The sequence below is a fragment of the Marmota flaviventris genome, chromosome 19 (genome assembly GCF_047511675.1).
Source record: "Marmota flaviventris isolate mMarFla1 chromosome 19, mMarFla1.hap1, whole genome shotgun sequence".
In the NCBI taxonomy this organism is placed as follows: domain Eukaryota; kingdom Metazoa; phylum Chordata; class Mammalia; order Rodentia; family Sciuridae; genus Marmota; species Marmota flaviventris.
The window spans coordinates 5738049-5754033 of record NC_092516.1 but is presented as its reverse complement, the minus strand read 5'-3'; the positions used below and the strand labels follow the sequence as shown (position 1 = coordinate 5754033).

At 45.7% G+C, this 15985-nt stretch overlaps 1 protein-coding gene across 2 annotated transcripts in view; it reads right to left on the bottom strand.

The window, feature by feature from the left end:
- Adcy9 (adenylate cyclase 9) overlaps positions 1 to 15676 on the bottom strand; it is a 109074-nt gene extending 93398 nt beyond the window's left edge. The window contains exons 1-3 of one of the 2 annotated variants that reach the window (XM_071605642.1): positions 14978 to 15666; positions 14387 to 14778; positions 13828 to 13916 (exon numbers count right to left, since the gene is read on the bottom strand). In XM_071605642.1, coding sequence (XP_071461743.1) covers positions 13828 to 13916; positions 14387 to 14736 — 439 coding nt within the window. In that variant the 5' untranslated portion in view covers positions 14737 to 14778; positions 14978 to 15666. Of the gene's footprint in view, positions 1 to 13043; positions 14779 to 14977 lie in introns of both variants that reach the window. The other variant, XM_027940528.2, reaches the window with a different exon arrangement.
- Between the last annotated feature and the right edge of the window lie 309 nt (positions 15677 to 15985).

The following is a 15985-nucleotide window of genomic DNA, read 5'->3' as shown; positions in this document are numbered from 1 at the left end:
ATGTGTAGGAGAGACAAGGAAAGTCTTGAAATTTTAAAAAATATACTTTTAAATGTTGATGGACCTCAATTTTATTCATTTATTTATATGCAGTGCTGAGAATGGAACCCAGTGCCTCACACATGCTAGGCGAGCACTCTACCACTTAGCCACAACCCCAGCCCCTTGAAATGTTTTCTATTGTTGTTGTTGTTTGCATGGTCATCCTAAAAGCTTTTAACCTTCCACAATTAAGTGTGCCCCAAGTCAGTCACTTTAGTCTTGGAAAACATGGCTCAGGCAAGCAGACTCTGGGTAACAGATTCTCTCCAGGGAGCTACCATTTCGTGATCTAGGCCTTTGTGGAGGTGAAAGTTACACAGGTCAGTTGACACAGATACCCAATGACAACACCATCTTTCAGGACCAAGTAGAGCTTCTCCCCTTTCTATTTCATTTTGCCAGCCCTGCAGACCACAGCAAATGTTCCATCACTTGCCATGAGCCTCTTTATTGTTCCTTTAGAAAAAGATAAGGAATCCACTGAGGAAAAAAGATCATGCTCAAATTATCATAAAGAGGAAAATTCAGCTCAGTGATATATGTCTGTGATCCCAGCTGCTTGGGAGGCTCACAAAGAAGAATTACATGAGTTTGAGGCCAGCCTACCATTGAGCAAGACTCCATATTTAAAAAAAAAAAAGAAGAAGAAGGAGGAGGAGGAGGAGGAAGGAGGAGAAGGAAGAAGGAATATGTACCCAAGCCAGAAAATAAAATGGGGAGACAGATATCTAATCCAATAGCCAGACAATGCCCAGATACCTTCTCGCCCAGGCCACAAACGGCTCAAGGAAGAAACACTTTTGTGTGTTCATCATTTGAGCAGAATGGACAGAACTCACAGAGAAACTCAAAGGAAATGGAAATGAGGGCAGCATGCAGGCCTTGGAGTCTGTCCCCAGTGCTACTAAAAAAAAAAAAAGCTACCTGGGCATGGTGGCACATGCTTGTAATCCTAGCAAACTTGGCAAGCTGAGGCAGGAGGATCCCAAGTTCAAGGCCAGCCTGCGCAACTTAGTGAGACACTGACTCAAAATGAAAAACAAAAACGGGCAGGGGCATAGCCATTGCACTCCTAGGTGCAATCTAGTACCAAAAAAAAAAAAAAAAAAAAGAAGACGACGACAATGAAGAAGAAAATGACAGGGAATCAAATGTTCTGCATCAGAGATCTTAATAAAGAAAAACAAAGAAAGCCATACCAAGCCTTTATGACACCAGAGGGCACTGAGTTCCCTCTCCCAGCTCTACAGACAGTGAGCAGACCCCAAAGCTCCCCAGCCACCAGAGCGAGTAGGTCCTCCATTGATAGAGTAATTGGGAAGAATGTCAGTAGTCCAGTACCTGTTCAGGCCCACTAGTAAAACCCACCGTATTGAAAACTAACCTTATCTGCTCTCTGCAATGTAATGTTCAGGTAGGAACTGAAGTACACTTGTTAAACAAATTAACTTGCTTCACATTTTCTCCATTACAATAGTGTTTCTCAAACTTTCAAAACCAAGTGGGGTTCCTCTAGCAATACCATACTTTGTACAACACAGTGATCCTGAAAAACCACACTTCTAGAATTATACTTCTAGAATTCAATCTTATTTATATTCAAAGGAAGTAAAGAACCCTTTATAAAGAATCTCACACATACCCTGCAATTTAGTGGTTCTGTAAATCCAAGTTTCTCTATGCTAAATTTGTCTAAATGAGGGTTTGTAGTTTAAACAAATGGACACAGGAGAAACCACTTCTTCATCTTAAGGAAAGTACTACTTCTCAGTAGTGACAGAATCTCAGCTCTTCTTAGAGAATGGTAGGGTCTTAAGGCACATTCAATTCAAAGTTCACATTCTACAAATATGAGGAAACTGGGAACCAGCAAGATCTAGCAGAACCAGAGAGATTTTTGCCCAAGTGTGCTAAACTTGTCAGTGAAGAAAACATCTTAGGAGAGAATGCTAGTCTATGAGAACAACAGAAATTTTAGAAACCTCCCCTCCCCTCAATTTTTAGACAGCTCATTTACAAGACAAAAATTAACATTAATGGCCATAAGCAGCAGCAGCATTTTCTCATGGGGAAAAGAATTCAGTTTGGAAGTTACAAAACAAAGGCGATCCACACTTTAAATAGCAACACTTACTGGGGCAAAACTAACTGAATCAATATGCAAAAGCCCCTTTTATTTAAAACTGCAGATTGGAATGCTGTATTTTAACATCCACACACAAGAAAATGAATCACAGGCCTGTAGATTTTCTTCCTCTCTCCACACCATATTGTTAAAAAATGAAATTAAAATTTTCCAAACAATTCAAACACAAAAATAAATGATTCAAAAGGTGCTTTCTGTACTACATTTTTCTCTGGAAGGGAAAAAAACTGAACAGGATTTAATGGCATTACATAAAAATCCTGGAAATTATGCACAAAGACCATCCTGGAGCTTTGCCCATAAAGGGTATGCTGGTTTTTAATGTGCATAAATGATAATCAAATAAGAATTACCAGGAGCTACAGTATTATTAAAGATAAATACACTTCTCTAAATCTCCATTTTAAAAAGCTTAAAAATAATTGCCTAAACTAAGCCATTCAACCCACACTCTCTGGGCCCTCAATGAGCTGGGGTTTTCAGCCTGCGCTTTCTTGCCCTGCAGCGCAAACTCGCTGTGCTCAGGCCCCACCTCAGGTCCCCAAATGCTCTCCTCCACAGCCTTCCCTAGCTCCTTTCAGGACCCGCAGGCTCCACTCAGTCAACCACTCAACCATTCCTGGCAAAGCTTCATCATCTTCTACCTTCAGTTTACTCTGTGCCAGTGTCTGGGGTGTGGTTTCCCATCCCAGAGTGCCCAACATGGAGTGTGAGAAGGAAGATTCACTCATTCATTCATTCCATACCAACTCCAACCTCCCTCAGTATTTAGCGGGGACTGACTTTAGGAGCCCCAATGGACACCAACATCCAGGGACACTCCAATTCCTTGTGTAAAATGCCATCATGTTTATATATGACCTGAGCATACCCTTCTGTATATCTCAAATCATCCATAGGTTACCCTGAATATTGCATACGATGAAAGTGCTATATAAATAGTTGTTCAACTATATTATTTAAGGAATAAGGGTAAGACTATACAGAGACAATTTTTTTTTTTCCTGAATGTCTCCCTCTACATTTGGCTGAATTCTGCAGATGTGGAGATCACAGATGGAGGGCTAATTGTATTACTGAGCATCTACTACATGCCAGCTTATATTCCTGGCACTAGGAATACAGCCATACATAAAACATGGAAATTACTACCCAAAACACACTGCAATGGAGTGGAGAAAAAACATGAAAAAAACCAGTCAGTCAAACACACATAGTACCTGAGGGGAGAGTGGCCAGCCCTTCCTTCCAGAAGGATCTTTCCAAAGCAAGACTACCAGAAGAGAATCCTGGAGTTGGGCCTCTGATACCTTCCACAGCTGTCCTGGAGATGGAGCTTGCTGGGCTGGGGGCACTCCTCAGTCTGCACACAGGTCGTCTATATTTTGGTTTAGGGTTTCTTTCTCTTTATTATTCTTTATCACTATTTACCTAGTCACAGGCACCTGTTACTCAACAGGATTAGTGGGAAGATACCACAGAAAAAAACACCACATTGCTCTATAATTGCAAGCTGTAAGAATGCAAAATTAAAGCCTCTAGAGAGCTTGAAGATGCACACAGCCTCGCTTCTATGTCTTATTTTTTTCACATAAACATGCATATCCTATTAATTTTCTTTTCAAAACAGGAGAGGGTAAACTTTAGCTTGGTCTCTGAATAAACATATCAGAAAAACAGAATTAATGAGATTTTAATACCTATAATTTATCTGCTCCTTAAAAATGCTACTGAGTACAAAAGCTATTGAAGACCACTGGGGTCATATGAAATGAACTCAGGGGGCAACCTGCAGGGGCCTGCAGGGGCCCAAAATAGGGCAATTTTGGTATCAAAAGTAAAATATCTGTCATGGGAGGAAAGGCACTTAAAAAGCTAAGATTCAAAGAGTCTACATTAACTGTTGAAGAAAGGCTCTGGTCAGTTTGAGGGTATTAAGAAACCAACCCAGTCTGAAAACTGATCTTTTATAAAGCAAAGAAGCCAATGAAATATAAACCTCTGAGCACACACATGTCCCTATCCTAAGATCTCCCAGTGGCTGAGATGATGATGTGCGCAGGAGTGTGCCATGTGAATTGGAAAAAGGTGTGGTTGTTTTTGGCTGCTACTGCTGCAAAGAAAATCACCCCATTTTCAATAACACTAGCTAGTAAATCTATTCTCTGTTGAGAGTTTCTATGTGCCAAGTACTTAACATGTACTTAATATTTAATCCCTACAAAAATTCCTTGAGGTGGGTACCAGTGTTTTCTAATATAGTCCTTTGGGTTTAAATACTGGTTCCACCTTTAATAGCTTTTTCTGGCTGTGAGACCATCATAAGTTACCGATTCTCTTTGTGCCTGAGTTTCCTCACCTATAAACTGGAGGTGATAAGAGTGCCTCCCTGCCAGCTGTATCCATAATACAGCAAAGTGGGTGCATATTCATTTAGAAGATTGTTTGATTTTGTATTCCCAGGCAATACATTCCAAGGGGAAGGGCCATGGCTGTGTCTCTAGCACCTTGTCCAGGCCTCCCAAGTATAGGAACTCTTTCAGTATTTAATGAATAAATAAGTGAGTATGTATTGTAATAACTGCTCTAGTTCAAACCGCAGCCAATACCTCCAGGGTCACAAAGCTGGGGATTTTCCCATAATCCCTCAACTATTAAAGGCCTCATCATCATAAGTACCTCAAAGCTCTGGGGACCTGAAGCAACCCAAGAACAATACTGCCTGGGCTCCCCAGGGTTTCAATAAAGAAGCTGCCAAACTCAGTAGCGAGAGTTTAACCAGGGCAACCTATCAGTGTTTCAGATTTTGGACACTTGCCCTTCTTAATCTGAGAAACTGACATAATCACAGTCCCTGGTGTGCTCTGGGTTTCACACTACATTGTACAACAGGTGCACCACACAGAGGGTAGGAGAAAAGAAGCACCCTGCAGCACAGACTGCAGCTTGCCTGGGCTGGGTCAGTTCTTACTAACTGCAGTGGCTGCAAGAGCCCTGCTTGAATCACCTCATTTTATTCTCCCCACAATCCTCTGCCAGAGGTTCTGTCACTCGTAAAACCATGGAGCCTCCACCAGGCAGCCTAAGGTCCACAGCTCAGAAACTGAAGAACTGAGATTTTAGTCCAAATGTGTCAGAAAAAAAGCCCCATGTATCTAATCACCAAGTTATACTGCCAAGGGGTGAGCCGTCCAAAAAACTTTACAAAACAAAGTTGAGGTTCAACATTTTTTATCACAAACCCTGAACACCAGCAACAAAAGTATGGCAGGCTCACAAAGGAGTTTTAGGAACCAGGTAAGAAAAAGTAAATTTTTTAACTAGAGTCACTTGTTACTTTCACAATAAATGGAAAATGCCTGTCATAACTCCCAATTTCATCTGATTCATATCCAAGGCAGCATATCTATGGGGCACATACAGTGTGTTCCATCTTCCTATCTCACAGCTTAGGGAGGCAGTTCTCAAAGGGGCATCCCTGGACCCTTAGGGGTCCCTAACACCTTTGCAGGGCATCTGTGAGGTCTAAACTATTTTCACAATAACATTAAGGCCTTATTTTCCTTTTTTCAGGGTTGACTTTCATAATGATGGCAGGAAAGCTACGTGTGTGTGTGTGTGTGTGTGTGTGTAAGGGGACGGGAAGAGACTGCTAATGCCTGAATGCCAGTCAAAAAAGAGGCACCAAACTGTACCAGCCCTGTGTTCTTGACCACTGTAGGCTTGCAGGAAGAAAGTATGTCCCCAGTGAAGCAGTATAAATTCATGACTATGCTATATCTCATCCTTGAGCATGTGCCTTTCTAACAGTCCATAGCACTTGTGTTGCACAGCAAACAGGCCATAGCACTTGTGTTGCACAGCAAAGCCTCATGGCTGTCAGGAAAACCAGCTGGGGCTACAAGCTGAACTAGCATCACTGTCATGGGACATCATCTATACTTGACCTAGGTGGTCTTTCAGACTGAAGTCCTGGCAGACTGTGCCTGAGAAATGAATGAAACAAGTCTATCGCTTCAAGTAAAGTACTGACAGTATTTGTTGCTAGTGATAAAATTCAAACCGTCGATGAAAACTAGAATTTGGAAAACATACCAGCTACTTTAAAGTTGGCACCCACCCAGTATTCTAAAGCCTTTCCTGAATATCAGCACTTGGAACATCTGCATAACTCAAGAAACCAGCATTTCCAAATGACCAGTGCGTAATGGTACAAAATCACACCTGGGAAGAAGAGTTGTTCAAAACTCAGCTGACCCAAAACTCATGGTCGGGTGCTCAGGTTCCAGGTTGCAGCTCATCTTTTAGGAAACTACCTCTTGTTGAGTATCGGGGCAGTATCAAAATTATATATACCCACAATTATCTAAAATGCTATGAAAATGCACCTCCACTTTCCAGCTACACACCTATATGAAGCCAGATTTTCCTCACATCCTTCAACATCTAGGTACAGACTGAATGTCAAAGCAGCTAAGAAATCCAGCTTACCCACTGAAAAATGGTTTAAATGATATTTTTGTTATGTATATTTTACATTTTTTTAAATTCAGTTTTTTATTAACCCAAACAGACATTAAACCAATATGCAAAAATATAAAGTGGTTTCCCCTTCTTGCCAATTTGTTTTTGGAAATAAGTTACTTTTTGAAATATATATTCATTTTTATCAAAATGTTATTTATATTAACATGCAATGGATATAACACACTTATTATTATTTTGAAAAGAATTAAAGAAATATTTATTTAAACTTCTCAGATTGTTTCAGTTTCTAATATAATAAATATCAAGAGAAAAGTTATACAAACAAAATTTCTTTCATGTCCCTAGTAATTTTTAGGAGTACGAAAGAGTACTGAGATCAAAAAGTTTGAGAACCACTGGCTTACAGAGAGGCTTATAAGCCTAGGACCCCGATCTTCAAATCCCTTCCCACTCTCCAGCACCCCCCCTCTAGGCCATAGCTGCTGCCATCACTACTGCTACCTGGACTGCTTCTGCCTTACTGCCAGCTCCAGGCTCAGGGTCAGAACTGATGTTCCCACCAGTTCTAAGGGACTGAGCTCAACTGTGGAGAGGAGGCTGGAGAATGCTAGAGAAACTAAAAAAACAAAAACAAAAAACTGATCTCCAAAAGCAAGCAAGTTTTAGAAAGTATGGCTTTATTCACCAAAAAAATGACCCGCTTATGGGCTGGGGTTGTGGCTCAGCGGTAGAGTGCTTGCCTCACGTGTGCGGCCCTGGGTTCCATCCTCAGCACCACATAAAAAATAAATAAAGATACTGTGTGTTCATCTACAACTAAATAAACATTTTTTAAAAAAACGACCTGCTTAGCCATGCACTGGGTTGGCATGGCTAGCACATGGCTCAGTTCTTTGGATTCATCAGCAAACTGGCTGTAATGTCATTGACTTCACCCGTCTTCCTAAAGCCTGTCTCCCTATCTGTGTAGGCCTGACCACTGCTGAAGTGAATGCTCCCTCTGATGCCACTCAGTTCCTTCCCTCCATTCTGAGCAACACCTGAGTCTAGAAGTCACATGTCAGATCCCTTCCTGTTCAAAAAATGTACATCCCCTTATAAAGGTCCCTCCATGATGCTAGAGCCTGTTGGAATGGGTCTTTAGGAGTCTCATGTACCAAGCACAAATAGCAGCCAGAGCCACATGAGTGAAATGTCACTTAGTCCAGGTCTTCCAGTGGTCAGCAGATTCCTACCACCACCAAGAGAGAGGATCTGCAGAATTTTAATCATATTACTACATCAAATCCCAAAGAAACATCAATACTGAGACCATTAACTCACAGAAAGAGAATTCAGGTACAGCTTAATCACACTCATACAGGGAAAATTCAATATGATGGGATTTTTTTCCAAGATTATTATTCCCCTCAACGAAGTAGAGAGGTGACACTGTCCAGTATGTAGAAACAATTACTATTTGAAACAGGCTAACTAGTAGATGAGAACCCTGAAACTTCTTTACTTACTCTATTTTCTCCTTTTACACTTTTCCCTTTCTTAATAACTCTACTTGAAAAAATGACCTTCCTTCCTTTTGCATTACACCAGCGGTTTGGCAAATCTTATCCTTAACTTTGTCAAACGTTCAGTCTATTTAAAATCTTGCCTTCAGAATCAAAAGCTGTGTGCAACTTACTGGAAGCCATATAACTTGGTCCCAAAGACCCGGAAAAAGCTGTCATGGGTACTGCTTGAGCATAGACTCTACAGGTGGTTGTCATCTCCCCCTCCCCAGTCACTGAGTTACATTTTCTGCTTCATCTTATCTCTGCCACTTGCTGCCTAAGAGACTGTGTTTCAACATGCACAGGAGACCCAGATCAAGAATGTGGGTAAGCACAGAATTTCCAAGAGGGGAGGTGGAGCCATCAGCTAAGGAGCCCGCACCACAGCTACAAGGCTTATATGCTTAGGAGGAGACAAGACACCCACATCGGAGGGAGGAAGGAAAGCCCTGCGCATGCAAGGGCACCCAAAACTGGGACCTTGGTAGGGCTCTTAGCTGTCAGAAACAAGGATGGGCTGGGGTTGTAGCTCAGTGGTAGAGCATTTGCCTCTCATGTGAGAGGCACTGGGTTCAATTCTCAGCACCACATATAAATAAGTAAATTAAATAAAGGTCCACCAACAACTAAAAAATAAAAAGAAAAAGAAACAACAAGGAGCCCAGACTCCCAGTATGGGACAGGTACCAGCAGAGATGAAGCAGAGTGCTTCAATCCACCCAGGCAGCAACTAAGCAGGAAGTCTTCTAAGTACCCCCTTCAGAAAAGGCGAAGGCCTTAGTCACTGAGGTGGCAAAAGGTGACGATACGTACAAATCTCTCCCCTAAGGGATCCAATAGCCCAGAATTTGGCCTGGGTAGTCTTGTCTTTTCTAATCTCTACATCTAACAATGCAATTTGCCAGACACTCCTTTCTACAAGGATGTAATCAGTGGTGTGGACTCGGAGGAACTGAGCAACCTGGCTCCAGCTCCCTCATATCCATGCAGGGAGAAGAAGGCTAGAGAAGCTTCCTAAGTTTCACTTTCTGTCCCTGTGACTCTACATCAACAGGAAAAGCCAACAGCTCTGGATAATACTACTCATCTTTCTTGTCTCTGCCCACAGCAGAAAAGAATGGCCAGGTCCCCCACAGGCCTCAGGGTTCATCCCAAATGCTGCAAAAGGGCCCTTATTCCATCACTCAGATCAGCCTGCTCCTCCTTATCTCCTCGCTTTGTAGGTCATTTCCAAAACCCTATCTCTGTGTCAAAAAATTCCTTCAGCTTTCTCTCTCGGTGACTGGCCTCCCTGCCTTGGATTTCACACACGCATTCCACAGCTCCCTTCCTGCTTTATGTTTTCTCCTTAGAAATGATCATAAGACAAATGCTATATTTTTGTTATTCATTGTTGAACTCCCCTAACAACTCCACTATTAGAAATTCTCTATAGAAGACCAATTAATTCAAAATTCCTGTTCCTTATTGCTATTGGAATTTTTATCAGTTTTGTTCACCGCTGTACCCTAGAACTTAGCACTGTACCTAGCATGGAATAATTTGTTGAATGAATAAATGAACAAGACAGAGGTTCCAAGCCTGTTTCACCTTCTGCAAATCTATCCTGCAGGCTCCATTCACACCATGGGCATGGCCAAAGGCATCTCAATCCTTCCTGACTCCAGACCACCTCCAGGTCAACTCCAGAAACTGAAAAGACTGTCTCCCATTGAGACCATCAGGCCCCTCCCCTCCTCCCGCCAGCCAGTTTAAGTCTGGCATAGAGTCCCATCCAGTTGATCTTCACACTGCTCACACCTGCCCCATCATCTCCAATGCCACCTCAGTTACCTTCATTCAGACCATCACCCCATCTGGGATTTGCTCAAACAGCTCATTAATCCTCAATCTCATACCTTTCCATGCTACAGTCCTTAGAAATGAAAGAGCAAGCTTTCTAAACCTGTTTTGTGCTTCAGTGATGACCAGTGACTTCCCTCAACTACAGAATCAAATCCAAACCCCCTCAAGCTATACACTTCTTTGTTCTGATGAATATGGACAAATGCCCTGTGCCATCAAGAAACACCACCATCCAAGCCATTGCCCGGGACTGTCCATTCCACACTTAAGGTTCTTCTTTGTCCTCCTGGAGAGCCACACCTTGATCTCAGGACACTCTCTAAAGTGTCCCTGACTCAAGGACCTAGTCTACAATAAGACTGGTAATCAGGAGCTCCCCAAGGTCAAGAGCTGTCATAGGTCCATCTCCACATCCTCAGTGCCAGGCACATATGGCAGAAGCACTGCATGGATTTTAGAGAGAGAGAGAGAGCACACAGAAGTAATGCAATAACCTTCCACACAGCCTTCTCACATCAAGGGCATGGAGCAGCTTCCCTTCATGCTGCCAGACCAATTCTAGAATCCCTGCACAGCCCACTGGTGCTCATTTCTAGAGTTCTCTACCGGGACTTTTATCGGGAAAGGGATAAGAGATAAAAAGTAACACCCAACATTACACAAAGAAACCTGCCACAAGTTCAAAGATGGAATGCTGAGAAAAATCTTACACACTAAGCTTAGCCATGTACATGAAAGGGCTTCTACAGGTTAAAGCAGATTTGTACATCGGGACAGTCATCAGGGTCAGGAAGTTGTGTAGACATATTCTATTACTGGAGGCCTGTCCACAAAGGTTTCAAAATGAGCTGAAGAACGCAAAAATCACAGTCTCAAGGAAACAGTTAAAGGAGGAATACTAAATTTAAAAAATCAGTGGGTTAGCTAAGCCTTCTATGTTTTCCTACCTCCATACAGTACTAAAACTTTTCCTTTATAAATATACAATGTACACAAATTTAAAGAAAAAGCTAATTTACCCTAATTGAGATATTTTTTTTAAATCAGCAAACCCTTCCAGACTTTTTAATTTTTTTTACTTTTTGGTCAGTGTCTTTGGCCTACATATTGAAAATAAAAATTACCAATAAATTAAGAAAAGTAGATATTACCAAAGGTTTGAGGACTTGGCAATTTTCCAAGCTTGACACTTGATAATTGCACCTGTTTTTTATTTCTGAAATTCCAGAAATAGACCATACAAAGTACAACTTACAAAACCGATATTGTTGTCCTTTGGCCCAACATATCTGATTATTACCACAATGTAGTACAGTCCAGCACCCCTGCAGAATCTGTCTCATAATCCCTGACGACAGAGCCTATAACTCTCAGGTCCTACAGATGCCAAAATGTCAAGGAGGGATTACATCCACACCCAACTCCACTGACACTTTTGGGCTCAAGAGCAGATGCCACCCTCATAATCAGAAAGACACTTGTCATGGCAGAAGCATTCAAGTGAACTGAAAGTGTCATTTCTGACCTCAGCAACCCAACAATTAAAGCTCTTCAGGTCAAAGGCAATTCTCAGTTGAAAATATTTTGCTACTATACCCATAAATTCTTCAACAACAAAACAAATGCAATAAAAAAATTCAGGAGAAAGATAAAGCACCTTTCCAGATAACAAATAAATGTGGCGCTCAGATCACAAACCAGAGAAGGAAAATGCTCATCCAGCATACGGCAGTGTTGCAAGGCCCACAACCTATACAAGACCAACCCAGCCACTTCGCAGCCTCTGGTTTAAACTCTCGCTTCTCCCATGGTTGAGAAATATTCCTTCTCCTTCTGAGGATTCCCTCTCCCGGGGCTTTTAGCTGTGTAATTATGCAGCATGTGGGCACCACAAAGTACAATACAGCTTCACAGACGTAGGCTTTTAGAAATCAATGTTATTTTCTCTACATACTTGTAAAACAGAAGTTCCCTTCAATCCAGAAGACTTTTAGTAAAACATAAGAACTATTTCAAAGAGCAAGAAAGGGTGAGAAACACAGCAGATGACTTAGAATTCTTGTTTTTGGTCCCACTTATTTATATGCCACTTCCCAGACCTCAGAGAAAATTTTAAAAAATAATAAAATAAGCAGCCCAGTAAAAACAATAAGAACAGCAGTTAGGAACATAAGACCAGGGACCAGGGACAGGGGCCAGATACAAATCTGAGGGCTGAGGGAGGGGGCACTGGAGCTTCTTGTTACCTTTTTCACTTTCAAATCATCTGATGGCTGGTAAAGTTCAATAGTCTAAAATGCTGGGGTCTATGTGATAAGACAAGGACCATAATAACAAAGCATTGTTCAACAAACAAAAGTTGAAAGCTGAAAATGAAAACATGTTTTAAGAGATGCGGGCAAAAGCAGTGTGCACTGAGAGGTGTGCGATTCCACCTAATTCTTGAAGGCCCTGCAGGGCACAGCTGACTTCCCATCTCTATTTTGACAATAAGCAAAGTAAGGCCTCAAGGGGAGAGAGGTTTTAGTCTTCATAGTTTTGTCAAAAGGGATAGAGGAACGTATAGATGGACATGGGACATTAAGGTGACTAGAGATTGCAAAGGCAATCTCTAGAAGTGCTAAAAAGTTCTGACTGCTAAAGGGCTCCCAAATCCTTATATTCTTGGGACAGGCCCCTGGAATTTTAGAAATGTCAACAGCTGACTGGCAGTAAAGGCACTTTCAAGGTCCTCCCTCCTTCTAAAGGTCTCATCTAGGTCAGCACTATCTCAGTGTCCATGTCCACAGCATGACTAGGTCTGTGATATTTGACTCACTGGAGAAAAAGTCACACTGATCCTGAGATTCCCCCATGGTTGGTATCCTGAGACAGTTGAGCTGCCTCCAGACACTGATGCTGCAAAGAGATTTTTTAAAATTATTTAATACAAACAGGATGGGGAAGAAGATGACAGAGTAAAGAAATGCACATACCTTTCAACTGGTCAGCAACCACACTCTGGCCAAGGCGTTCAATAACTTTCCCATCTTCCATTTCGTACCGGTCATCTAAGTATTTTGCAGTGGCCTCAGAAATGTGAACTTTGCCAGCCACTCCCAGCTGCTCCATGAGATTGGCCAAGTTCACATCATTGGACCACACATCAAACTTGAACCTTCTCATGCCCAAGATACCACACAAGACAGTCCCTGTGTGAACCCCAACGCGCATGTTCACCATTTCCTTCTTCTCCTGGCAGAACTGCTCAATAGCTTTTATCATGCCTAGGCCCATTTCAATACAACAGTAGGCATGGTCTGCCCGAGGCTCTGGACACCCTGCCACACAATAGTAACAGTCTCCCAGAGTACTGATCTTCTCACACTTGGTCTCCTCACACAGTCGGTCAAAGCGACCAAACAGGTCATTGAGGAGCCCCACCAAGGCATGAGCCGACTTGTTGGCACTCATCTTAGTGAAGCCTACAATATCTGCAAATAAAATACTAACTTCTTCAATCTGCTGCATTTTAAAAGGGCGGAATGCTATAGGAGCTTTCTGTATGGAGAACTTTTTCTTCCTGTTCTTGGGGCTAGAGGTAGCATGCCTCTTGATGGAATTCTCACTTTCCTCATCCCCCTGTTTCATTAAGTCATCGGCTATGATTCTTGGCATCACAGAATGAATCATCCTCTCTTTGAGGGCCTTTTCTACTTCCAGATCTTTTCCGTGCATGATGGATTGTCCTACCTTGAGGAAGGTGCTCCTAGACCTCACCTGAGACATGACAAACAGGTGGATCCCAATGGCATGGATGCAGACGTGGAGCAGAGCTCGGCTCAGTAGCTCCCAGTGCAGGGCCTGGGCTGCGGGGGAGGGGAAGCAGTCTTCATCTCGGAAGTGATAGCCAAATGTCTCAAAAAGGACTGAATAGGCCACCCCCAAAAACAAGCTCAAGTACAAAGGTAAGTGCATGACGGTGTAGAGTAAAAGGAGCACTTCCACGCACATTGAAAAGCTCCCCACTTGGGATAGGCAGGTGTCTGTGGGCTTGGTTGCAGGAGTATGATTGTAGCTGTCTACGCGTCCTGAGAGGGGTGTCAAAACCTGAAACTGGGCAGCCAGGGTCAGGGCAAATACCAGCAGGGTGAGAGCCAGCGAGGTCCACGCATAATGTTGGGTGTACAGTTTGGTGAAGGTAAACAGAAAAAAGCCCACGCACACCACCAAGAAGCACAGAGTGGGGGCCACCATGACGAACAGTTTGGATCTCATGTGGACAGCGAAATAGATGCTCCAGAGAAGGCAGGCGAAGCCAACATAGAAGAGCGCGTACCGGAAGCGGCGCTGGGTCTGTGGGAAGCAGCGCTCCAGGCAGGCCTCCTCCAGGTTCACCGAGTCGAACTTGGGGTTCCACCACCGGCTGGAGGCCCTCTCGAACAGCTGGGGCAGCTTCTTCTGCCTGCGCAGGCGGCCCCCGCCACCCACTCGCCGGGGAAGGCCCCCGGAGTCCCCGGAGCTGCTGCAGCTGGATGAAATGCTGTACTTGCAGTGCTTGGGGTGGCTGTTGGAGGACAGCTGCTTGGGATTGATCTTGACCCTCACGCTATTGCTGTCTCCGCTCGAGTCGCAGCTCACCTCGGTGCTGTGGTGATGCAGCAGCTGCTGGTGGGGCGGGGAAGCCATGTTGCCGAGCTCTCAGAACCTCCCCGGCCGGGTCAGGGGTACCTGCGGGCAAAACGACGAGAGTTAGAGTGACCCTACTACACAAACGTCCGGAGGGCCACGCGACCTGTGCGTGTCCTGGGTGCGGCCTCCAACAAGCGACTCGGGGAAGCCACCATATGCTCACAAAAAACTGCCGATTTATCGGACAGTCAATGCCCCCCGCCCCACCTTCGGGAAGCAAGAACTGCCCGGGACGGACCTGGTGCTCCCGAGGGTCCCGGCACCGCGGCCGCCCTGGGTCCCGGGTCCCGGACACAGTGCGCTCCCCTCGGGCGCCCTCGCCCGCTGGTGGCCTCCGCGCCGCACGCCTCCAACTGCGGCTCCGGAGGGAAGTTCAGACCTTGAGCGCTCTCGGCACGGCGACCGGCTTTCGCAAAAACAACTCCGCCGGGGGCGAACAGCGCTTCATCCTGCAGCAGCGGCGCCCGGTGCGTCAAAGGCGCGCGGGCCGGACCTGCGGCGCCGACCGCGTCCCCTCCCGGAGCGGCCGAGCCCGAGCGGGCGACCCCGTCTCGTGCCCCTGGTGGCCACCCCCGCGCTCCTCCGGGCTCTGCCCGCGGCAGGGGACGAGTCCCGGCCCGCGAATTTGCGGAGCCGGAGGCGGGCAGGCTGCCCCCGTCGGAGCGGCCGGTCTAGCGGGGCCTGCTGCCCGCAGCCGAGAGCGCCTGGCCCCCACCTGGGGGCCGACAACGACCCGGGCGAAGCCGCCCGGCTGAGCACAGGGCGCCGCACGGGCCCCTCAGCGGGCAGCGGTGCGGCTGCCGCAGAGCCCAGCTCCCGCGACGCCGGCCAGGACGCCCGCCCGCCCGTCCGCCGCGCCTACGCCCCGGGGGCCCCTGCCCGAGCTAGAGATGCCGCCGCGGCCGCACCCGCCTCCAGCCCTCCCGCGGCCGCTGCCTCATGTCGGAAGAGCGGCCGCTGCCGCCGCCGCCACCATCTCCGGCCCCCTCCCCCTCCCGCTGTCACTGACAGACGCGCGCCCGCGCCGCCCCTCGCCCCGCCGCAGCGCGCACGCGCGACCCACGCACGCCTCCGCTCCGGGCACGCGCACGGGCCGCGCGCCGCCCCGCCTTGGAGCGCGCGCGGGGCTCGGGGCTGCGGGGCGGGGCACGCTCGGCTCCGCCCCCCGCCCGGGGCCTCACCGCCCCCAGGCCGCCAGCTGCGGGCGTTGCGGCCCGGCCACCCTTCTCCGGCTGCCCAGAATGCC